We start from the raw sequence: 20998 nt of genomic DNA, 5'->3' as shown, positions 1-20998 counted from the left end.
TGTAATGACTTGCAGCCCAGCCTGCTATAAGGCTGTAAGATATTCTATATAAATTCTATATCTCTTTAAAAATACTTCAATATGATATATTGATTGTATTTCTTTCTATATATTCTATATTATGTCAAATGAAAGCACAGTCATATATTGACTTAAATTCAGTGAGCATATTTCATTAATGTCAGATGCTCATGCTATGCCAAGTCTCTCACTGTTCAGCAAAGAAGACTTATATGTGAAATATAAGTGGAGTGTGTCACTTCCTTTGAGCATTTGCAAGTAACTCTCACCTTCTTCATGACATCTCTGACTGGATATGAAATAGAAGGATACTCAAACACTCTCCCCAAAAATTTCTTTTTATAAGTTTCGGGCTGTATCTTAATGAATTTCAGCTATTTGTATTTAAGTTTCACAAGGTACATGTAGAGTACAAATTTTGTTTTAGTGGGTCCTTATCTTTGTATTATTTGCAGACTTTTTGTTGCTTTTAAATTGACCTCTGATTCTTTAATTGGCAGTACATTTTGGAAGACAGGTCCAGGTTCCTCTCTCAAATTAGCAGTGTTTTTTCTTTCTTTTTTTTTTTTTACAATTCTTCCTTATTTTATGCAGATTAATGAATTTACATTTCTAATACAATTTAGTTCATTTTATTGATAATCATAAAAACAGAATGTGTGTATACAGTGTAAAATGTGGATTCAACCTATATTTAATGAAATTTGGCCTTGGAATGGTCGATATATATCCAAAAAAGCAATCATAATAAGATTGACATGCCACAACTTTTATTCTAAAGGATCTCTATGTTACTTTGTTTTTAGATATCTCAGCCATTTCAAAACCGATTTTAATCAAATAAACTTTTGATTCCCGTTGAATTTGAATTGTAAGCTTTTTAACCTTTCATAGAGTGGTTTCTAATTATCTCGCAAAACATTACAAACTCACCTCAACCAGTACTGTACAGTCCCAAATGCGATCCCCTTTGTAGAGATGAATACATAAAAATATGCAAATACAGATTCAGAGTCAAGTTCAGAGTACTTAATGACAGTAACAGATTACATGTACAAATTTAAATGAAATATGAAACATATGCTACTACATTAAACAAACAGAACAGACAGACAGAACAAAACTAACAAAGATGGACAGATACATTTTGTATAATTTAGTAGGCACTTATAAGATGTCTTTTATAGTTAGACTTAAAAACACTTTGAGTGGATACATTCTCTTGAAAATTGAGTCTGAGACTAAATCATTCCAGAACTTGGCACCTGAGGCTCTGAATTTAATAAGTTACATGTAATCCCTTATGTTTCCAATATAACATGTGCATTGAAAATTCAGAGACAGTAGCTGATGAACAGATGATGGTATATAATTATGTGTGACAGCTAGTTTCCCCTAAAACTTGCTGGGTTATCATGTTTTCAGAATACTTCATGGAAGACTTGAATAAATCAGCAGATGAGAACTCTGTGATGACAGATCCTTTGTTTTATTTACCATTCATCTGTAAGGTCTAATGCATTTCCTGGTGCCAATCTGCTGGGAGCAAGGATGAATAAGTACACGCAGTTCTACGATGAGGACGACGATGGGGAGTGCGACCTCGGCATGCAGGGAAGTGCCGTGCTCACAGCTGAACATGTGGCTGTAGACAGCAACGGTGATGTTGTTACCCTCAGCAACCAAGTGGAACAGCCAAATGGAACAATCATAACAAAGGTAATTAATTAGCAACGACCTGATGGACTGTATTTGTGAGCATTAAAAAGTGTCAAAGGTTTAATGGTTGCAATTATTGCTTCTTGAAACTAAGATCTGCCTCGGTCTAAAGCTGCCAAAGTAATGCTTAATTGTCTTTAGAGTACAGTTGAATCTCTCTTATCCGGCCTCCCTTTATCCGGATCTCTCTATTTTACAGACGCAATCTAGCCGTGATTTTTTTTTTTTTTTTTTTTTTTTATAATTACGGGAGGAAAGGGGGATTTCCAACTCCTTGAGAACTCCTACACAAACACACATGAATTACATATTACTTCCAACATTAACATACACCTCTATTTTGGGGTATGTTACTGAGTGTAACAATGAAAAGGTTGCAGTATACACATTACTACATGTGGTACTACAATGGGCTACATCAGTACATGTGTATGTATATGTACATGTATAAAGCATTGAGTCTCCCGTATCCGGCCAAATCCCTTATCCGGATGAGCCCCGGTCCCGACTTGTCCGGATACGAGAGGTTCAACTGTATTGACATGATACCCATTTTTGTTTTTAAAGACAATTAAAATAAAACAAGTGCAATGAAAGCCTGTTTGTCTGTTTGTTTGCTTGTATTTCTTTCTACCATTTTTACTGGTAGAAATACAAGTAGGGTGGTTATGATTGCTCTTAAAGGGATGGTATAGTTTCGGTCAGGATATAAGGAATCAGGTTTTACCTTTTTCTGAGATAATTAGGAACAATTTGTATGAAATATGAAATGATAATTTAGATGAAATAATAAAATGATAAAAGGTGGGTCCCACCATTTATTAGGGTTCATTTGTATTACTTTGTTTTTGGATATCTTAGCCATTTCAAAACTGATTTTTTTAAATCAACATTCAATTCCACATAGAATTCAATGCCCTTTAATATGCCCTATGCATAAGGGGTTTTTAATCATCTCACAAAAAGTTAAAATCTGAATCCTCATCTCAACAAAACCTAAACCATCCCTTTAAAATGAATTGTGGGGAAATCCCCCAACAGGTGCAGGATGTTTAAGGGGAGAGTCACATGACCAAAAGCTAGTGAAAGGTAAGTGAGCATTTACATTGGGGTTTGAGTGTTGTGTTTTCACAGTTTTTCAGAAAGTTGACCAGAAAGTGCCTAGGAAAGACCAGAATAAAAAAAAAAGTAGATGATTGTTAGTTAGTTAGTTAGTGAGTTTGTTTGTTTGTTGGAGGATCTGCTGCCAATGTAAATGCCCCTAGTGCCCAATCCTTGTGAATGTATGTCTCAAATTTATAAGCCCATGCAATGCAATTGTAGCCTTCACATATTGCTAACGTCATACTCTATGATGATACAGTAAAAAGTTGTTCAGATCTAAAACAGTGCTCATCTTAATAAGTTTCACCATTGTGTCAATCTAAGGGGTTAGTTTGCTCTGTTGATTTCATAGATATTTGATTTCAAAGATTTCCTGTGAATGTCCAAATACTATTAAATTGAGAGATATTTCATATTATTTTCCTTTTGTTAAATAGCCATTAAAATGATCACTTTTCATTGCTTAGTAATGATTCTGATAAACCCTGAGCAGTTATGCACTTTTTCCAGAAACTGGAAATATTAAAGGAAATTGAAGGAGAAAAAAGATTGAAAACATTCTCTCATTTTTTTTTTTTTGCCATGTATCTTTGAATCATTTATTCAGTATGCTATTCATGCAATATTGCATGCAAAGATAATTGACAAAATATACCAAAGTTAAAGAGCTATGTAAATGTTTTATTCCTGCAGCTGATGCACCCCTTTGTTGTGTTCTCAATCAGATAAAAACCAAACGAACAACTTTTTCTTTATTTAAACAAATTCAATTTAATTTGAGAAAACAGTCTAGCCTATGTTGTTAGTAATTTCAAAATTGAATGTACCAACTCCAAATACACAATGCACTTTTAGATATTTTCATTTTTTTTTTCTGCTGAGAAAAAAAAAATGTGTATATTCATTGTAATTTCACTGGAACTGACAAGTTAGAATTGAAGATGGAAATGATAATGATTAGTATATGAATTCCTGGTCTTCAGGTTGATTTTTTCCCCTAGGCTTGTGTTTATAGTTAAATAGTGACCCTTTTATATTTTGTTTGGATGACTCTGAGTTTTTAGATTTGGAAATATTTTGCAAGCTTTAAATCAGGTGACAAGATGTGGCCAAAATTTGTGGTCAAAACTTGTGGCCAACAATGTAAATAGATAGATGATCAAGCCACAGTAGATGAAACATATCCCTTTATATGCTTGAAATCATATAGTCAAGGGCTTGCATTGATTTCAGTTTCATTCACGCAGTCGGTGTCAAGTATCTTGTCTAATTTTTCAGCGGGGCACACACATCAAAACTCTGTCTCTGTGTGGAAGCATACTGTGTGTTCACTCTCATTGGATTGCTTTCTCTGAAGAGGAGTTGATCCTTTTTGCCGTTGACTAGGTGTCACTGATATTTCAGCAACAGTCACAAATGCTGCCGCCTGCTTGCAAATGGGAAAGGCCCTGGACTACTCATTTAGACTTCTTTCCTTGTAGTGTACATTTAGTCTGTAGAAACACCTGACTCCATTTCCTAGTGAGAACCTGCTCTGTATATTTGCTACAATTTTGAAAGATTATCTATTCTATTCAGTCGGAATAGAGGTTCCAGTATTAATGTCCTGGTGAATCTGAAGCTTTTGAGGAATTCTAGGATATATATACCACTTAAACAAGTATTTGGGCACAATGTTGTTGGTGAGTATAAACTATATATTTCTTTTAACTAGAATTATGTTAAGATATGAAGAGTTTTATCACAAAACGAGCAAACTCAATTTTTATAAGTTGAAATATTTGTGATTAAAGTTGCTAAAAAAAGAAAACAATAAGAAAATACAGAATATTTTTAATCATAACTTCTAGAATATTCCTTGTTATGTCACAAGTGAGGTATTACTGGAAAGGTTTATTTTACTCTATCTGATGATGGACTTACTTTGAACAGGGAGGTGCTCACCTTCCTGCTTTGAAATATTAAAAAATGGTGCTTCACTCATTTTGCAGTAAAACTCTGCATGTACCTTAAATCATCAGAAATGATGACACTCACAGAAATACTGAATGGCTGTATTCAAATCTTCTATATCTCTTTGAATTATTCTAGACTTTGAATACTAATTGTTTTTTTCAATAATAGAATTATTACATAATATGCATAATTCTGAAATATTGAAAAAATGCATAGAAATTGAATGTTCCATTTTTTTTTTTAATGTGCATTTTCACTTCAAGAGAGATTCCAAGGGCCATGTGGAGCTTATTCATTCATGTGTTATTTTCAGCATTAGATATTAAAGAACCAACTGACACCTGATTTGAATTTTTCTAAATACTGTAAAAAGGGAAATTTTCATGGTGTGGAAATTTTTGTGCATTCGCGTGACCAGAAACCAGTGCAGAAATAAAAACACACAAATATTTTTGCATGTCATGATGTTCCACTTATGAATGTCATGATTCTGCAGAATTAAAAACATGCAAAATTCATCTCACCCAGCTGAGAGTGAAAAATTACTTGCACAAAAATAACCACTTTTACAGTATTTCTTGTTGAGGTATAGTGGCATATATACTACTAGTGGGGAAAATATAAGAAGGTACTTTATTCATTCTTTCAGCAAAAGGAGTGGAGGCAAATCAAAATTACATTTGTGACCAGTTACAATGAAATCTGATTACTCACGGGACCTGCGGCTGTACAAGCTAATGCTTTTACGCAGGCCCCATCATAGTTTCTTCGCATCATGACCACAGTTTAATTCGCATGCATACAGACCTTGTGTTTATACCAAATCAAACTTCTGTACATTCCGATGAAGTCTCATCTGAATTATGTTTTGTATAATTTTCGTATTTATATACTTTATTGTGATATATGTGAGGAAATATGAAAATAAATTGAAATGAAATGAAATGAAATGAAAGCCTGGCAAAATTTCACAAACTTCCTATATTGATTTCCTAACTTTCTCTTGTGATATTGTCCATATTCTATCATTTTAATGCTTTGCAGTTTATCAATTTTATTTGAAAAAGAATTGAATCTATTGGTAGTCTAAAATCTTCCAGATGCTAAGTTTTCAAATTTATATATTCTATCCCAATATAAAAAAAAAATAGTTAGAGATCTGGCATTGTGCAAGTAGAGTTTTTAGAAAATTAACTTTTAAGTTAAGATGTATAGTCATGCATTCAGGAGCCTAGGTATTACAAAAGACAGGCCAGTTTAAAGCACATAGTAATATGCTTCTTAAAAATAAAAATAAAAATTTCAGACTTTGAAGTATTCTACATGTAAGACTCCACATGTATATCACCAGGATGTTGCTGAGATATCAAATTTGTTTTTAATCAGATATGAAAATCTCTTATCTCTTTTAATAGTCAAATCATCTTATTTTGTAATATTCTCAGCTTTAGTACCTGTAATGTTATCAGGGAAATATGGTGATAATCATTATATGAATGGTGTTAGTACCAACGAACAGGTGCAGGCTCAGACACACACACATACTCACACACACACACACACGCACACACACACAAACTGTTCCATTTCTAATGTTGTAACTATATTATAAAAATCATTACTTCAAAGTTTCCTCATCCATGGATAGTTATAATGTGTTCACATGCAAACTGATAGCACAAGCGAAACAGTTAAGACTGATTCAAACATAGCAGTAGAAATTTTCTTGAGCATGAAATGTTAAACTAGTACCATAAATTGTCCATATCTATTTGCTCATATCACCACATTTATTTTTGTAGCTAGTTTCTATGTTTCAAATTGTATTTTGATGATTTTGCTTTATCCACTGATATGTACAGAGATGCCAACTGTTACTTTATGCAGTTGTACCATTTTGTGCCAAATGATACTTCAGGGGCCCGTTGCATAAAAGTTACAATTATGGTAACTTTGCCATCCAATGGTAACTTCCATAGAATTCTTGATTTTGATGGGCTGTTGAGTATTGTTGCCATGGTAGTTACCATTGGATGGCAAAGTTACCATAATTGTAACTTTTATGCAACAGGCCCCAGGTTGCATTCTGTATGAAAATACTGTTTTTCCCACATTGTATTACTAGATACATGTCTATCACGGGAAAGGTAAAAATATTGTTTTTCCACCAAAAATATGTCTTTTCATCCCTCAGAATACTGCAATGCTGTTCACAAAGTTGTTGTTGAATTTGAAATGAATACAAAATTGTAAATCAATTTAATTCAAATTTTTTTCAATTCAATATTGGTGATAACATACATGTGCAAATTGCATTTATAAGGCAATATGCCAGCACCTTGGGTCTGATGGTGGTTAGGAAAAATACCATTGGTTAGTGTATATCTATAGCATGTGACATATTTTAAGCGATATTTCATGCTGTGGTTGCCCATAAATACATGTAGATCTATATCACGGTTCTAAGGATCAGCTGACCAGTGTGGTAGCTTATCATTGGTATGCAGTTAAGCAACAGCCTTTCATCCTTAAAAGTCATAGTCACAGTGTCAATACAACCTTGGAATGAATTTATGCAGACATGTGATCCATCATTTTTATTTCATAAACAAGAAAGACTTTTCTGTAGAACATTCAAAAAATTGTGAGGCAATACAGAAAAAATGGCCTTTTCAAAGGATTTCAAAATTGAACAGCATGTTCCATCTGGTGAGAACTGATTATTTGTGAATAAGAGGGATAAAATGTTATGGTATAACTGTGTTTGTGTACCTGTAATCTTTTTATCAAATTTATGTGGCAGACCATTTTTATATCGTACCTTGTCTGAGAGCAGCAAAATTTGTAGTGGAACTCCCTTTGGATTAAGTTTGATATGTCCTTTACATGAACTTTGTGGCGTTTAATTTGGTGTTTTGATTGAATCATCCAGGAGATAGGCCTATTGAAGAGGGGGTAGACCATGTAGTTTTAATCTGTGAGGAATGGGAAATCTAGAAGCAGGATTATGCATACCTTCAACCCACTCTGATTACCACGAGATCAAATCCGGAATGATCTGAGACCATGATTCTAGTTTAATCTTCACAAAAAAAGAGTGGATGTGATATGCCAAATTACCGCCATTGGCTGCCATTTAAAACTACATGTAATGTCACAAATCTCATATTTCTGGAAATATTGTTTACACAAGGAGTCTGTTTGACTGCATATACTGGGAATTGTGGATATTTAGTAAGGAAAAAGTAATGTTGTTCTCCAATCCTGGGCCTGTCAGAGCCACCTCATATCAACATTCTTTGCCTTCTCTCCAAATTACCTTGTTTATGTTGTATTCAAACAGCTCCATTCAGTGCTTAATGTCCTGATTAAGACTTGAAGAGCTTGTTTGCAAAAACCGATAAGTCCATTTTTGAAGATTTTGAGTTACAGTCTCTGTCATAAAGTACAAAATGATACCTTTTAAATGATATATCGGTCACTACATGTAAAGGTATGTTTTTGAAGTTATGGTCAAAAGAAGCATACATTTTCTTATTATTCTCTTTATTTTTCTTGACCTTTAATCGCAAATATCTCCATTTGGCAAATATGGACTTATCGGTTTTTGCAAACAAACTCTTCACTTATTGACTCCATATATGTCATTATGAGTGAAGTTTTGACTTGATCAAGCAAAAGCAAAGTAGGCAGCTTGGTATGATCTATTAACAAATGTCACCTGACTGTAAAAGGTTTGTTCATTATTTTCATACATAGCACCTATCTAGAGGGAATCCATACTGTATTACACACACACACACACACACACTTGATATATCTGAAATTTTGGTGGCCTGAAATTGAAATGTAGTGGCCCAAAATAAACGGAGACATAGCAATCCGCTTTGAATGTGAGTGCACGATCTGGCCACCAAAAGAAAAAATTAGTTGCCCTGAGCCACTGCTAATGTCGAGTCCTGTTATACATTGTTTGTCCCCGCCGAACGAGTTCGAGCAGGGGACTATGAAACGGGCTCCGTACGTGTGTGTGTCCGTGCGTCCGTGCGTCCGTCTGTCCGTGCGTCCGTGCGTCCGTCCGTGTGTGCGTCCGTGTGTGATCAAAATGTTAAATTTGCTACTTCTCTGTCATTTATGAGCCAATTTTGATTCTGTTTGCTTTATATGATAGCACTACATGGGAGCTTTGAAACTTCTACACAGAATTTCAGTTGTGACCTTTGACCTTGACCTTTGACCTATATTGTACATTTTGCTACAAAATGCCACTCCTTCGCCATTTCTAACCCGATTTCGATTCCGTTTGCTTTATGTGATGGCACTAGGTGAGGGCTTCATAACTTCTTCACAGAATTTTGACCTTTGACTTCTTTGACCTTTGACCTTGATTTTTGACCTATATTGTACATTTTGCTACAAAATGCTACTCCTTCGCCATTTCTAACTCGATTTCGATTCCGTTTGCTTTATGTGATGGCACTAGGTGAGGGCTTCAAAACTTCTACACAGAATTTTGACCTTTGACTTCTTTGACCTTTGACCTTGATTTTTGACCTATATTGTACAGTTTGCTACAAAATGCTACTCCTTCGCCATTTCTAACCCGATTTCGATTCTGTTTGTTTTATGTGATGGCACTAGGTGAGGGCTTCAAAACTTGTACACAGAATTTTGACCCTTGCCTTCTTTGACCTTTGACCTTGATTTTTGACCTATATTGTACATTTTGCTACAAAATGCTACTCCTTCGCCATTTCTAACCCGATTTCGATTCCGTTTGCTTTATGTGATGGCACTAGGTGAGGGCTTCAAAACTTCTACACAGAATATTGACCTTTGCCTTCTTTGACCTTTGACCTTGATTTTTGACCTGTATTGTACATTGGCTACAAAATGCTACTCCTTCGCCATTTCTAACCCGATTTCGATTCCATTTGCTTCATGTGATGGCACTAGGTGAGGGCTTCAAAACTTTACACAGAATTTTGACCTTTGCCTTCTTTGACCTTTGACCTTGATTTTTGACCTGTATTGTACATTGGCTACAAAATGCTACTTCCGGCGGGGACATATATTACGCACCGCGTAATTTCTACTTTTCCTTGTTTATCTTTGGATGCCACTTTAGGGAGACAATAGGTGTTAATTATTTCTTTAGATTAAGGAGGCAAATTTGTGTCTCCTTATCATTTTCAGTGATGTAATATTATTCCATTATGCTTTGGCGTCAACAATGCTTTGTATACATTTTCGATTCACTGTCTCCTTAAAGCTGTGTCCAGAGTAAGATATTTGTATGTGTCTTAGATATTCCTAGTGATGGCAAAGTTTGAACAGAAATACTATATTTCATAAGTAATGGCAAAGTTATATCAACTTTCCAGAATCTGCAAGTGAATAAATTATTACAGACTGCTGCAAGTTTTGGTACTTTTGAAAAGTCTAGATGCCAACATAACATGCTGATTACCGGTACAGGGTTTTGCACTTTGATTGTAATCTGTATGTTGTTTCAAATGTTTTGCAAACATATTTATTGAGTTCTCTATTTCAATAATCCTTGTACACAGCTACACAAAGAATTATCACCCATGACATACCTTGACGTTGCCATTTATACAAACTGATGCTCAAAAGGGTGAAGGGTGAAGAAAAATGAGGAAGAAGAAATAAACTTCAGATACAAAGAGACAGTACAAACAGCTATTTGGTGCTCCAACATATCAGCTGAACTTTGGAATGATCTATCTGACTAGGGATCAAAGTCGAACTGAAGATTATCAGAATCATTTTAGGGAAAATACAGCACTGATGTGTGCAATATTCCACTCTTAACCACAGCCTGCTTGAATTTTCTTTGTAATTGAAATTATTTTCTTGTATCTGATCTCCATGATATACAGGAAGTTTGCTGATTATCCCTGAAAAATAATTGGACAAATACATCTGATTAGTATTATTGGAAGTTGTATCATGTGCTTTTGATCTGAACTCCTTTTCTCGTGTTTTTCTTTTCTCCCTTCCTCTGTCTTCTTTTACTTCTTGTTGTGTCTTCTCATTTTTTCACTTTTTGTTGTTCTTTACCTGTGTCTTCTCTATGCCCCTCAGCTTCATTATTATCCCCATATATTGCTCTGCAGCCTCTTTAGTTTCTTTTCATATTCTTAATCTTTGCATTTTTCACAATTGTCTGAGCAGAATGGCAACCATACCTTTGACATTAGAATTTGATACCTTTAGTGTGTCCAGTTGGTGTACTCAAAATCATTCTTATTTGATTATAAGAATACAAACTATGGTTTCAAAAATATGTTTGCTATAAAATGTTGTGGAGACTGGAGAACTAGAAACATTTGCAGCATTAAGCCATTGCAAAGTGGAGCCAAAGGCCTTTTTCATGACATAAAACCAACTGGCACTTAACGCTTTTTGCAGACAAAAAACCTCCATATGCATTTTACTTTCGCGAATCTTGGCTTTTTGTGAAATTCACAAATGTTTCTTGTTTTACAGTAACACGATAGATCTCTGAAGGACATCAAGTGGATCAAACTTTGGTATGTAGTCACAAAGGAAAAAAATCCCATCCCCCACCCCCAAAACAACAAGTACTGTACGAGCTGAAATTTTCATGGTGGTTTTATTTTCGCAAATTTCACGAATCGCCTTTGAACTGCGAAAATAACAACGTGTGAAAACAAAAACGCGCGAGACCCTCGCAACTGTGAAATTAACAACACACGAAAATGTCCTCCAAGTAGCAATTCACGAAAATATCTGTACGCGAAAATTTCAGCTCGTACAGTAGTTTGTAAACTTGGCTATACTTTCAGGAAAAAAAATTTAAATACAAACTCTTACAAAGCTTTAAGATGATAATATATATGGTTCTTCCGTTCATGATGCAGAATTCCGATGGCTCTCCTGCGGACTTTTCAGAGTCTGAGGCCAGACAGAAAAAGGTCCCCCAAGAGGTCAAGGTGCCCATTGCTGATACCAACGGAAGTGTCCAGTTTCAACAGGGAACCAAGTTGATGCCGGTCACACCTCTTGCGTAAGTCTTGAACCAGTTTCTAATATATGCCATACCCTTCAAACAGAGTTTTGAATTTTGCTGAATATATTACGTGAATAAAAATTAGCTAAGAAAATGTGATTCCAGTGGGATTTCAGCCTGAGACCTCCAGATTGCTAGACTGGTACTCTAACTGTCTGAGCAATCTATGGAAAGCCTTAGTATAGTACTGTAAACATCAATATTTTCATGTGATTAAAGGGACTGTACAGTACTGGCTGAGGTGGGGATTCTTGTTTTGAACATTCCTAAGTGAGATAATGAAAAGCCTCTTATGAAATATGAAAGAGCATGTAATTTTAAGAAGGATTCAATGTTTATTTGATGAAAATTGGTTTTCAAATGGCTGAGATATCCAAAAAAGTGCTAATAATAAAAGGCGACATGCCACAACCTTATTAGGATCTCTTTGTTTCACCTTATTTTTGGATATCTCAGCCATTTCAAAACCGATTTTAATCGAATAAAATTTTGATACCCCTTAGAACTGCATGCTCTTTGACATCCCATAGAGTGGTTTCTGAATATCTCGCAAAACGTTAAAAGCTAAATCCTCACCCCGACCAGAACTGCACACACCCTTTAATTTCTTGCGCTTAGCAGCTCAATAACATATTTTTGGAGGGTGTGAATTCGCGCTGCATAATTGTCAATCCATGCAAAATGTGGAGAGAAAATTGTGAAGATATTTCCATGGATTTTAGAATTCACACTAGCCAGAAGTAGGGCAAAATATATGAAATTTAATATACCACAAAAATTTCTGCGTTAAATGAATTTGTCCATGAAATCCCGTAATTTTCCATTGCTCAGTCAGTAAGAGCACCAATCTATTAATCTCAAATTCAAATGCAAATGGATCCCATTTTTTCTTGCTCATTTCATCAATGAATGTTGTATATTTGTGGTCAGTTTCCCTTTTTGGTTGAATTTATACATAAAACTGCATCACTTTGGTGATCCCTCGCATTTATCCCCAAGTGTATTTCTATCCTTTAGGTTTATTTCAGGTTTATTATAACTTCCTTACTCACAAGCAGTGAAAAATAAGGGGTTTCAGGGGTGAACAACATACTAGAGTTTTCCATAGCGCAATCGGTAAGAGTACTAGTCCAGCAGTTCCGAGGTTTGGGGTTCGAATTCCAGTGGATTTTCAATCTTTTAACATTATGATTCATGTATCAGATCAGTTTCCCTATTTTCTTGAATTAAGAAAATGATTATTGACATAATCATAGACTCACTTGAATTACATTCTCCCATGACCCCAGCAAAGTCTGTTTGTGTCTGTATACACAGTTGTGTCTACATATCTGTGCATAGTGAGTTCATGGAAATTCAATTTCTTCATTTCTGCAAATTATACCATATAATCCATAACATTGTTGAAGTTTTGTGATTTGTTAATGTTGTCTATGGCAGGCATTATATTAAGGAGTGATGGATGATATATAACAATATACTGTAAAACATGATATATTTGCGGCACGAAATTTTCGCGAATTGGAGCCAACAGCCTTTTTCATTTCATGAAATTTTCTTGAATTGCCACTGGCTTTCAATGCATATAGTGTCGACAAGAAATTTTGCGAATCTTGGCGCTCGCAAAATTAAAATGCATATGAACATTCCTCGTTTTACAGTATGTGTCATGGTCCATGTGTTTATGCCTATCAGGAGTTAATATCTTGGTCTTTGTAGTCTCAAATTGGCACACAGATGAAAGTTGACTCACTGGCTCTTGTTTTAGAAGCATGTTATCAGTGTAGCAGACTATGTTCTATTTTCTAGCACATGTGGGCATTAGAGGATACATCAGGAACATCTGGCTAGAGCTAATTCCCCGACATTCTCGTCAGTATTAAATCATTAAATTCTTCAACGTCCCATTTCCCTCACAGATCTCTCGTCTCACAGCTTTTGCTTGATTAAAGTGCAATACCACTTCACGTTGGCTTTTATGAACAGAACAGATATCAAACAAACAGATATTTTTTTTTAAAAAGAAGTTTCCACAAAGAATTAGACATGAAATAAGAAAGTAATGAGAATTTGAAGATCCATGTGCTGTCATGATACCATGATATCACTATGGCAACCACATCACATTGATAATAGATGAGGTGCATTTGTCACTGCCTTCTGACTGTTTGATTGATACGCATGAAAGTTCGAAGTAAGTTTTCTACTTGACATGAAACAGAAAGGGAAACTTGTACCCATTGTGCCAGCTTATTGTCAGAATAACCTAGCAATGATAACTTTATGGGAAAAGAGATTGCAGTTGTGGAATTATGTGTGGTATGTACTTAGATTTAAGCAGACTTATAATACACAGACAAAGGGGGCTCTTTGTGGGAGATTCCCTTTATGAACGTGAGTCATAAAGCAAGAACAGCTGCTAGTGAGCTTGATAAGAGCAGTTAATGCCCCAGTATGGTACAAAGTTTAAATTATTGGCTAAAATGGTTGACCTCTTCAGAATTTGATTTAATCTGAAAATTCCCATTATGCACAAGTTTAAACCAGACTACAAATACTTCCTTCAATGTACTGTGTATATATGGCACTGTGCATTTTGCAAAATTCAGGAGTTGACTGATATTCTCAAAATTAAAGACTCACAAATATGTTCAATTTTCAGTTGAGTTTATTAAAATTAGTTTATTGCCTCCCACAACACAAATGTATTGCTATTAAAGTACATGTCAGAAATCACTAAGTTTTTCTCCTTTCTCATTTTATGTGGTTCTCAGTCACAATCTTAAACACTCACAAAGTTGTCTGACAAGCTATTATATGTAAGATATTATGCTCATGAAATGAAAGGTGTGTGCTGTAAAACATAATGGATTAAATAACAATATAATGAACAATATTGCTACAGATTCTCACAAAGCAAGAGGCTGAGAAATGTTAGGTGAAACACATGACACTGACTTGATGAAAATGATTTAATTTGTGCTTCAAAGTACCTCATTACCTACAAGAACCTGTTCCACGTATTGTATAGCTTTGCAGCTTTTCATTTTTGTCAGGGTATCCACAATATACCACACAAATTGTTTGTGTCTTTAAATTTCTATGTGTTCTATTAGATCAAATAATGATGATTCATTGAAGGTGAAATTTGATCCTCAATATACCGCAGAAGAGTGCTTTTTGCCTTTCTTTGAATGAACCAGTGTTCAATTTTTCTTTGAATAGAAGCTGTCATTTTTTCTTTATCCAAGTCACCTTGTCCATAATCATTTTGTCACATCCTGTTTTTTAACCAACTGTGTGACGCTGCAGTTGACCTTTTCTCTGACATTGAATACAGGATTTTGGAATAACTTATCATTTTTGTTTTTTTCCCATACTTGTGATATCATAGGACAAACATTGTGTTTGTATGCTTGTTGATTCTTCTGTCAGACCCAGTGTGTGTCTCTATATATTCAGACTCACACTTCCCTAATCTGACCGCACAGCCAGGGATGTTATGAATGAAGTGATTAGCGGAGGAAGTGTGTAATTCCTTCACGGTACGGTGTTTGTGTGTGAGACAGCCGGCCGGTGAGAGACGTCTGGGTATAGAAAGATGTGATGACTGTGATCATTTATCGACGATACCCTAAACAAAGAGTAAACATAAACATGCACACACACACACACACACACACACATACACAGTCAAGTCTTTTGTATACTGTACATGGTTAAAAAAAAAATATATATATATATATATATTATATACAGTGTATATACATTAGAATCCTACATGCAAAGGAGAATACTAAGTAGTGTGTGACTCACGATTCAATGTTATTATGATTTTTTTATCATGTATTATCATTATTTTTGTTAATTGCTTTTTTTAATCATACATGAGTGGTAGATATGCTATGATTCATTGTTATTACTATTTTGGGTAAATCTTGATAAAATTTTTGCTAATAATTTTCATCTCTTCTCAATGCAAATGTCTTTCCCTCTTTTTGCTTTCAATAAATGTAAGAGGGGTTATGTATACATAGAGAGACTCATGTTACCTCCATCATACTTTTAATAATCAACTGGAAATGAAAGTGAATTAGATGAATGATCGTAGTGATTTTTGCCTATTTTGGATTTTTTGTTGTTGCTTTTTTTGTTCTTTCTTGCACTAAAGATTAGGCGTGTTTCTTGAATACTACATTTTGACAGAAAAAACATAACATTCCTAGAATCACCAATGTCAATTAAATGAAATAGTTGACATCATAGTTGCTTCATGTACATAAAGAGATTACCACTAAATGCCGGATGAGTCCTATGGTAACTTTCATAGTTTAGAAAAAAAAAATGAAAAAAAGTCTCTTTGTAAGGGTACAAAACTGAGTTGTATGGCAATTTTCTGTTCTCATGCTTCTTGCCTGTCCTCAAGTCAAATGATGCTGTGCAATATTTACTCTTTTCTTGCTGTCATAAAAGAGGCATAATGATTAAGTATTCATTTAAAGGAGATGATGAATTTCCCTGCATCCATGTTATAGTCCGAGTGTATCTATCCCTCTTCACATCAGTACCTTTAAACGTAGTGGACAGCTGAGTGGATCATGTCATTCACTAAAGATGGTGTGGGATGTATGTGTGTGCAATATAAGTGACACTTATACTGCGTGTATCCTTGGAAGTATCAATCATGTAATATTTGAGTGTGAAAATCTGTCTACTGGAAGGCAGACATTTCAGTGTATGCGTGTGATGGGTGCTATATAATGCTATAGGCCTATAGTGCACTGCAGCTGTGTGCAGACTGTTTCTACCCTCCTTCCCCCGCCCCCCAAGGGAGAAACGGAGGAGAGATGAGGAGGGGTGTGTGAATCACAGCCTCACGTGTACCTGAGTGTGTGTTTCGATTTATTTTGTGAGACAAAGGTGGCAGCACTCTGTACACACTTTCTGCTTTGAGTGTCCCTTGATTATTAGTGTGCAGTTGCTTGTTTATTTATAATTACTATATTGTGGGGTTTTTTTTCAAACCATCCCCACCCAACCAATCTTTCCACCCCCCCCCAAAAAAAAAACAAAAAAACAAACAAACAAACTATAAACTAAATATCATACATTTCAACTTTTCGCAAAATGATTAGAAACCACTTATATGAAGTATTCAAGAGCATACAATTTTAGAGGAATTTAAAGTTTATTTGATAAACCTAAGCTCTGAAATGGCTGAGATATCCAAAAACAGAGAAGTCCTAATAATAGGTGCGATCCACCTTTTATTAGTCCTGACCACTTTGTTTTACTTTATTTTTGGAGATCTCTGCCATTTCAAAGTCAAATTTCATCAAATAAACTTTTTAATTCCTCATAGAATTGTATACTCTTTGATATTTCATTTATGGTTTCTAATTATTTCGCAAAAAGTTAAAACCTGAATCCCTATCTCAACCAAAACCATATCATCCCTTTAAGTGATTGGTTTATGAGTAGGGTGAAACTTGTTCAGAGGTTTCTTGATGCAGACAGGATGGCTTTAAAGGCATTATTTACCATTTGCAGATGAAACAAAAACCCAGCTTTAGTGCTTCAAATTAGTTCTAAAATGTGAGTTAGGGGTAGAAACAAGCAGTGTAAAAAAAAAAAAAAAAAATCAGTATAATCAGTGTTAAGTATTGTTAAATATGCAAAATGTGAGCAATAGTTACAATAAAATTGTTTCTAGACTAAACCGTCTACATTTATTGGGTTTCTCAAACATTTTTTAAATCACTGCTCCCAATGGTAAACAGTGCCTTTAAAAAGGGGAATGAAGCCCCAAAGTGTATGTGGATTTTGAGCATTTGCAATGCAAAATTTTAGCTGCATACATTGATGAAGTTTGGGAAAATCTGACAATTTCTTTAAAAATTACAACTTCTTTAAATTTTGGTAGACCGCAATTGCTGGATGAAAAGACTACGACAATTCATGATGTCACTTGTGTATGGACAGTAAAAAAGAAAATATAAAGAAACTTCAACAAATTCCATAATTTGTTACAGTAAGCATTCTTTCCACCTGTTACAGACATATTATGTTTATAAAGGCAATGACATTCCCCCCAGCCTTCTGAAAGAGTTCAGTCAAGTGCTCTATCATTATGCTAGAAAATGAAAATGTGTTGAATTCTCTTACATTGTATTTTATAGATCTGCATTGTCCATCACAAATTGTTGGTAGCTCTTCTTAGCTGGCAGTACATGTAGCTGTACCAAGACTTTGAAAATTCATAACTTTTGAGCAGATTGTTGATTCTCCTCAAATTTCATTGTTTCATTCTATTCTCTGCTTTACCTCCATCCACATATATGTATTTGGGTTGCATTCCCCTTCAAGTGTGTGTGTGTGTGTGTGTGTGTGTGTGTGTGTGTATGCGTATTTCCATTTGAACATTGATGTACAGTTCAGTCAACAATTATGCTTATCAAAAATAAACCAACACAAAATCAAACATTGTCTGTAATCCTCTGGTCCATTTCTCAACTGGTTAATGATCATTTTAGTTTCCTGTAAACTGTGTTTTCATTTTCATGAAAAAAATTCTGAATAGAGTGCAGATATTTGTCATTAAATTAAGTGGAAGTTTTGCTTTTCAACACAACAGTCTACAAGTATTACAATGGATATTTACTGACACAATAAAGTTGGTGAATCTGTCTGTATCTATATGATGACAAACCTCATCATATGCCTGTCGAAGTGTGCCAGGATGAAAAGACATACACAGTGGTTCCTCTGGGTACTTTTGATACTCAGTGTGAAGACAATGAAAGCCACAAATTAAAGGGATAGTCCAGTTTATTTTGAGATGGGACCTCAGGATTTCAACTTTGTTATGATACTTATTTTGAAATAATGAGAAACCTCATATGGAACGGAAAAAGCATAATTCTAACAAGAATTCAAAGTTTATTTGATGAAAATTAGTTTTGAAATGGCTGAGATATATAAAAAACAGAGTGATCCTAATAAAAATGGGACCCATCTTTTATTAGGATTGCTTTGTTTTACTTTGTTTTTGGATACCTCAGCCATTTCAAAACAGATTTTCATTAAATATACTTGAAATTCCTCTAGAATTGTATCCTCTTTAACATTACTTAAAGTGGTTTCTTAAGTATCTTGCAAAAGGTTAATAAAAGCTGAATCCTTGCCTCAACCAATACTGTAGGCCCTATCATCCCTTTAAGGCCTCTTAATTATCAAGATTCATGAGAACCAATGGACACAATGAAAGTTTCAGTGGGGAGGTGGAAGGGAAACCTTCCTTGGTTTCAGTTCACCGAGTTTATATGGCAGGCATATGACTTGCATTTAACTGGATGTAGTATGTCTGAGAATTCCTGACAGTGGTCAGTTATCAAGTATCGCCATTAAGCTACCATTGTTCATTTCCTTTTGATGTGTGGGGGTTTTACAAAGACTAGTATCTGAAACCAAAACTAAACTTTCAGAAAAAACTGCACGAAGAGGATAATGACCTGTAAATTACCTTTCACAGGTCACATTACACATTTCACATTAACTTTCACATTAACTTACAAATGTATGGCAGTTGTCTATGATCATAATATCCTATAGGCTGCATCTTTACTTTGTGATATCAAAAACCTCTAGAGAAATTTGGAGATCCATGACAGAAAGAGGTTTTCGATTACCCCTTGTACCAGGAAATAAATGCAGGGATTTTATGTTCATATGCCAGTATGATATTGTGTGGTATTTATTTATGTTTTTGTTATTTTCATATATTTATGTAATTTATTTTCATCTCTGTATTCATGTATGTGTCTATGTATGTATGTATGTATAGGGTTCGTAAATAGGTGAGATATTCTTGTGTGTATGAAATATTAGTGCTGTTTAATCATATTGTATCTATATTTATATACAATATGAATATACAATACATTAATATTTCATACACAGAATTATATGGGCCGTGACGCGAGAAAAGGGCCCTTAGGGCATTGAATACTGAAATTGAGTTTTCACCTCCACATTGTAGAAGGAACTCTGACGTATTTCGATATGCAAACCTTTTTCTAAAATTCCACTCCTAAATGCCCCAATTACGGCATTCAAAAACACATGTTTTGTCCAAATCCTGTCACTTTTTGATGCGTCTATATGCATGTGCGCGCAGTTAGCTGGCTGATCTTTTTTGCGCGTATTGCTTTGTCAAACTTCCGCGCCGTTTTGTGGCCTTTGCGCGCAGCAGCGCTAAGGGCCCTTTTCTCGCGTCACAGCCCATATGTAATATATTACATGTTTGTACATGTATGTATGAATATACTTTTATTTGTTTGTTTACCAGCTTATCTATTCATGACTGTTTGCTCATCAAATAAATACATTCATTAATAAATCTATCTCAGATGCATAAATTGATCCTTTCACTCATTAATTACTAGTCTATTCGCAGCTGTCATTGTATCTCAGAGTCTTTATCTTTCTTTATCAAACAGGAGAGCACAGTTGAAAGTGAGGAAATTTGTGGAGCATCTAGCTGTGAGGTAAGAGCTGCTCAAGGCGTTTCTCTGCCCCATTTGTAATTATGATTGTAATGACCTCCATTATGAAAGTTACTTAAAGAAAATACTGTAAACTGAAAGCAAATGGGGCAAAAATAGGGGTTGACACAGTACAGCACCTAGTTTCAGTCCAGTGCATTTGGGTGCACACTAGCATGTCACCGGATCGTGCTTTTCTGCGTCATCAGAACATGAACAAATGAAGATTAAAAAATGAATGATTGTCTGATATTGCACAAGTGGATCATCAAGCAGAACAATACATCAAGTAATGCACATTTACTCTTTTAAGACCTTTACCTTTAATGCCATGCATTAATTGATATTACATGCAGTGAAATTGCCAGCAGTTAATGGGAGAGTTCAAGTGGAGGGCATCTGTGAGTTTATGTTGACCACTGTAGTGTGACAGTCAGAAAATATTGCCTGGCAATGATGCTGAATCTATGTTATCTACAACATAATTATACTGAAACAAATTAGTCAAGGGACATAACACTTAATGTCAATATTGCACAAGCAGTGTCACTCTCCACTAAAAAAAGTGCTATGTGTCTCTCATATAGAAAATATGTGT

At 34.9% G+C, this 20998-nt stretch overlaps 1 protein-coding gene across 1 annotated transcript in view; it reads left to right on the top strand.

Moving 5' to 3' along the window:
- Positions 1–1572: 1572 nt before the first annotated feature.
- The window catches only part of LOC140235093 (phosphatidylinositol 3,4,5-trisphosphate 3-phosphatase TPTE2-like), a 38537-nt gene continuing 19111 nt past the window's right edge, over positions 1573–20998 (top strand). Inside the window, exons 1-3 of the mRNA XM_072315130.1 lie at positions 1573–1740; positions 11709–11854; positions 20356–20403. Of these exons, the coding sequence (XP_072171231.1) occupies positions 1573–1740; positions 11709–11854; positions 20356–20403 (362 nt within the window). The remainder of the gene's footprint in view (positions 1741–11708; positions 11855–20355; positions 20404–20998) is intronic.

Source organism: Diadema setosum, chromosome 11 (assembly GCF_964275005.1).
Source record: "Diadema setosum chromosome 11, eeDiaSeto1, whole genome shotgun sequence".
In the NCBI taxonomy this organism is placed as follows: domain Eukaryota; kingdom Metazoa; phylum Echinodermata; class Echinoidea; order Diadematoida; family Diadematidae; genus Diadema; species Diadema setosum.
This window is presented reverse-complemented; position numbering and strand designations above follow the sequence as displayed.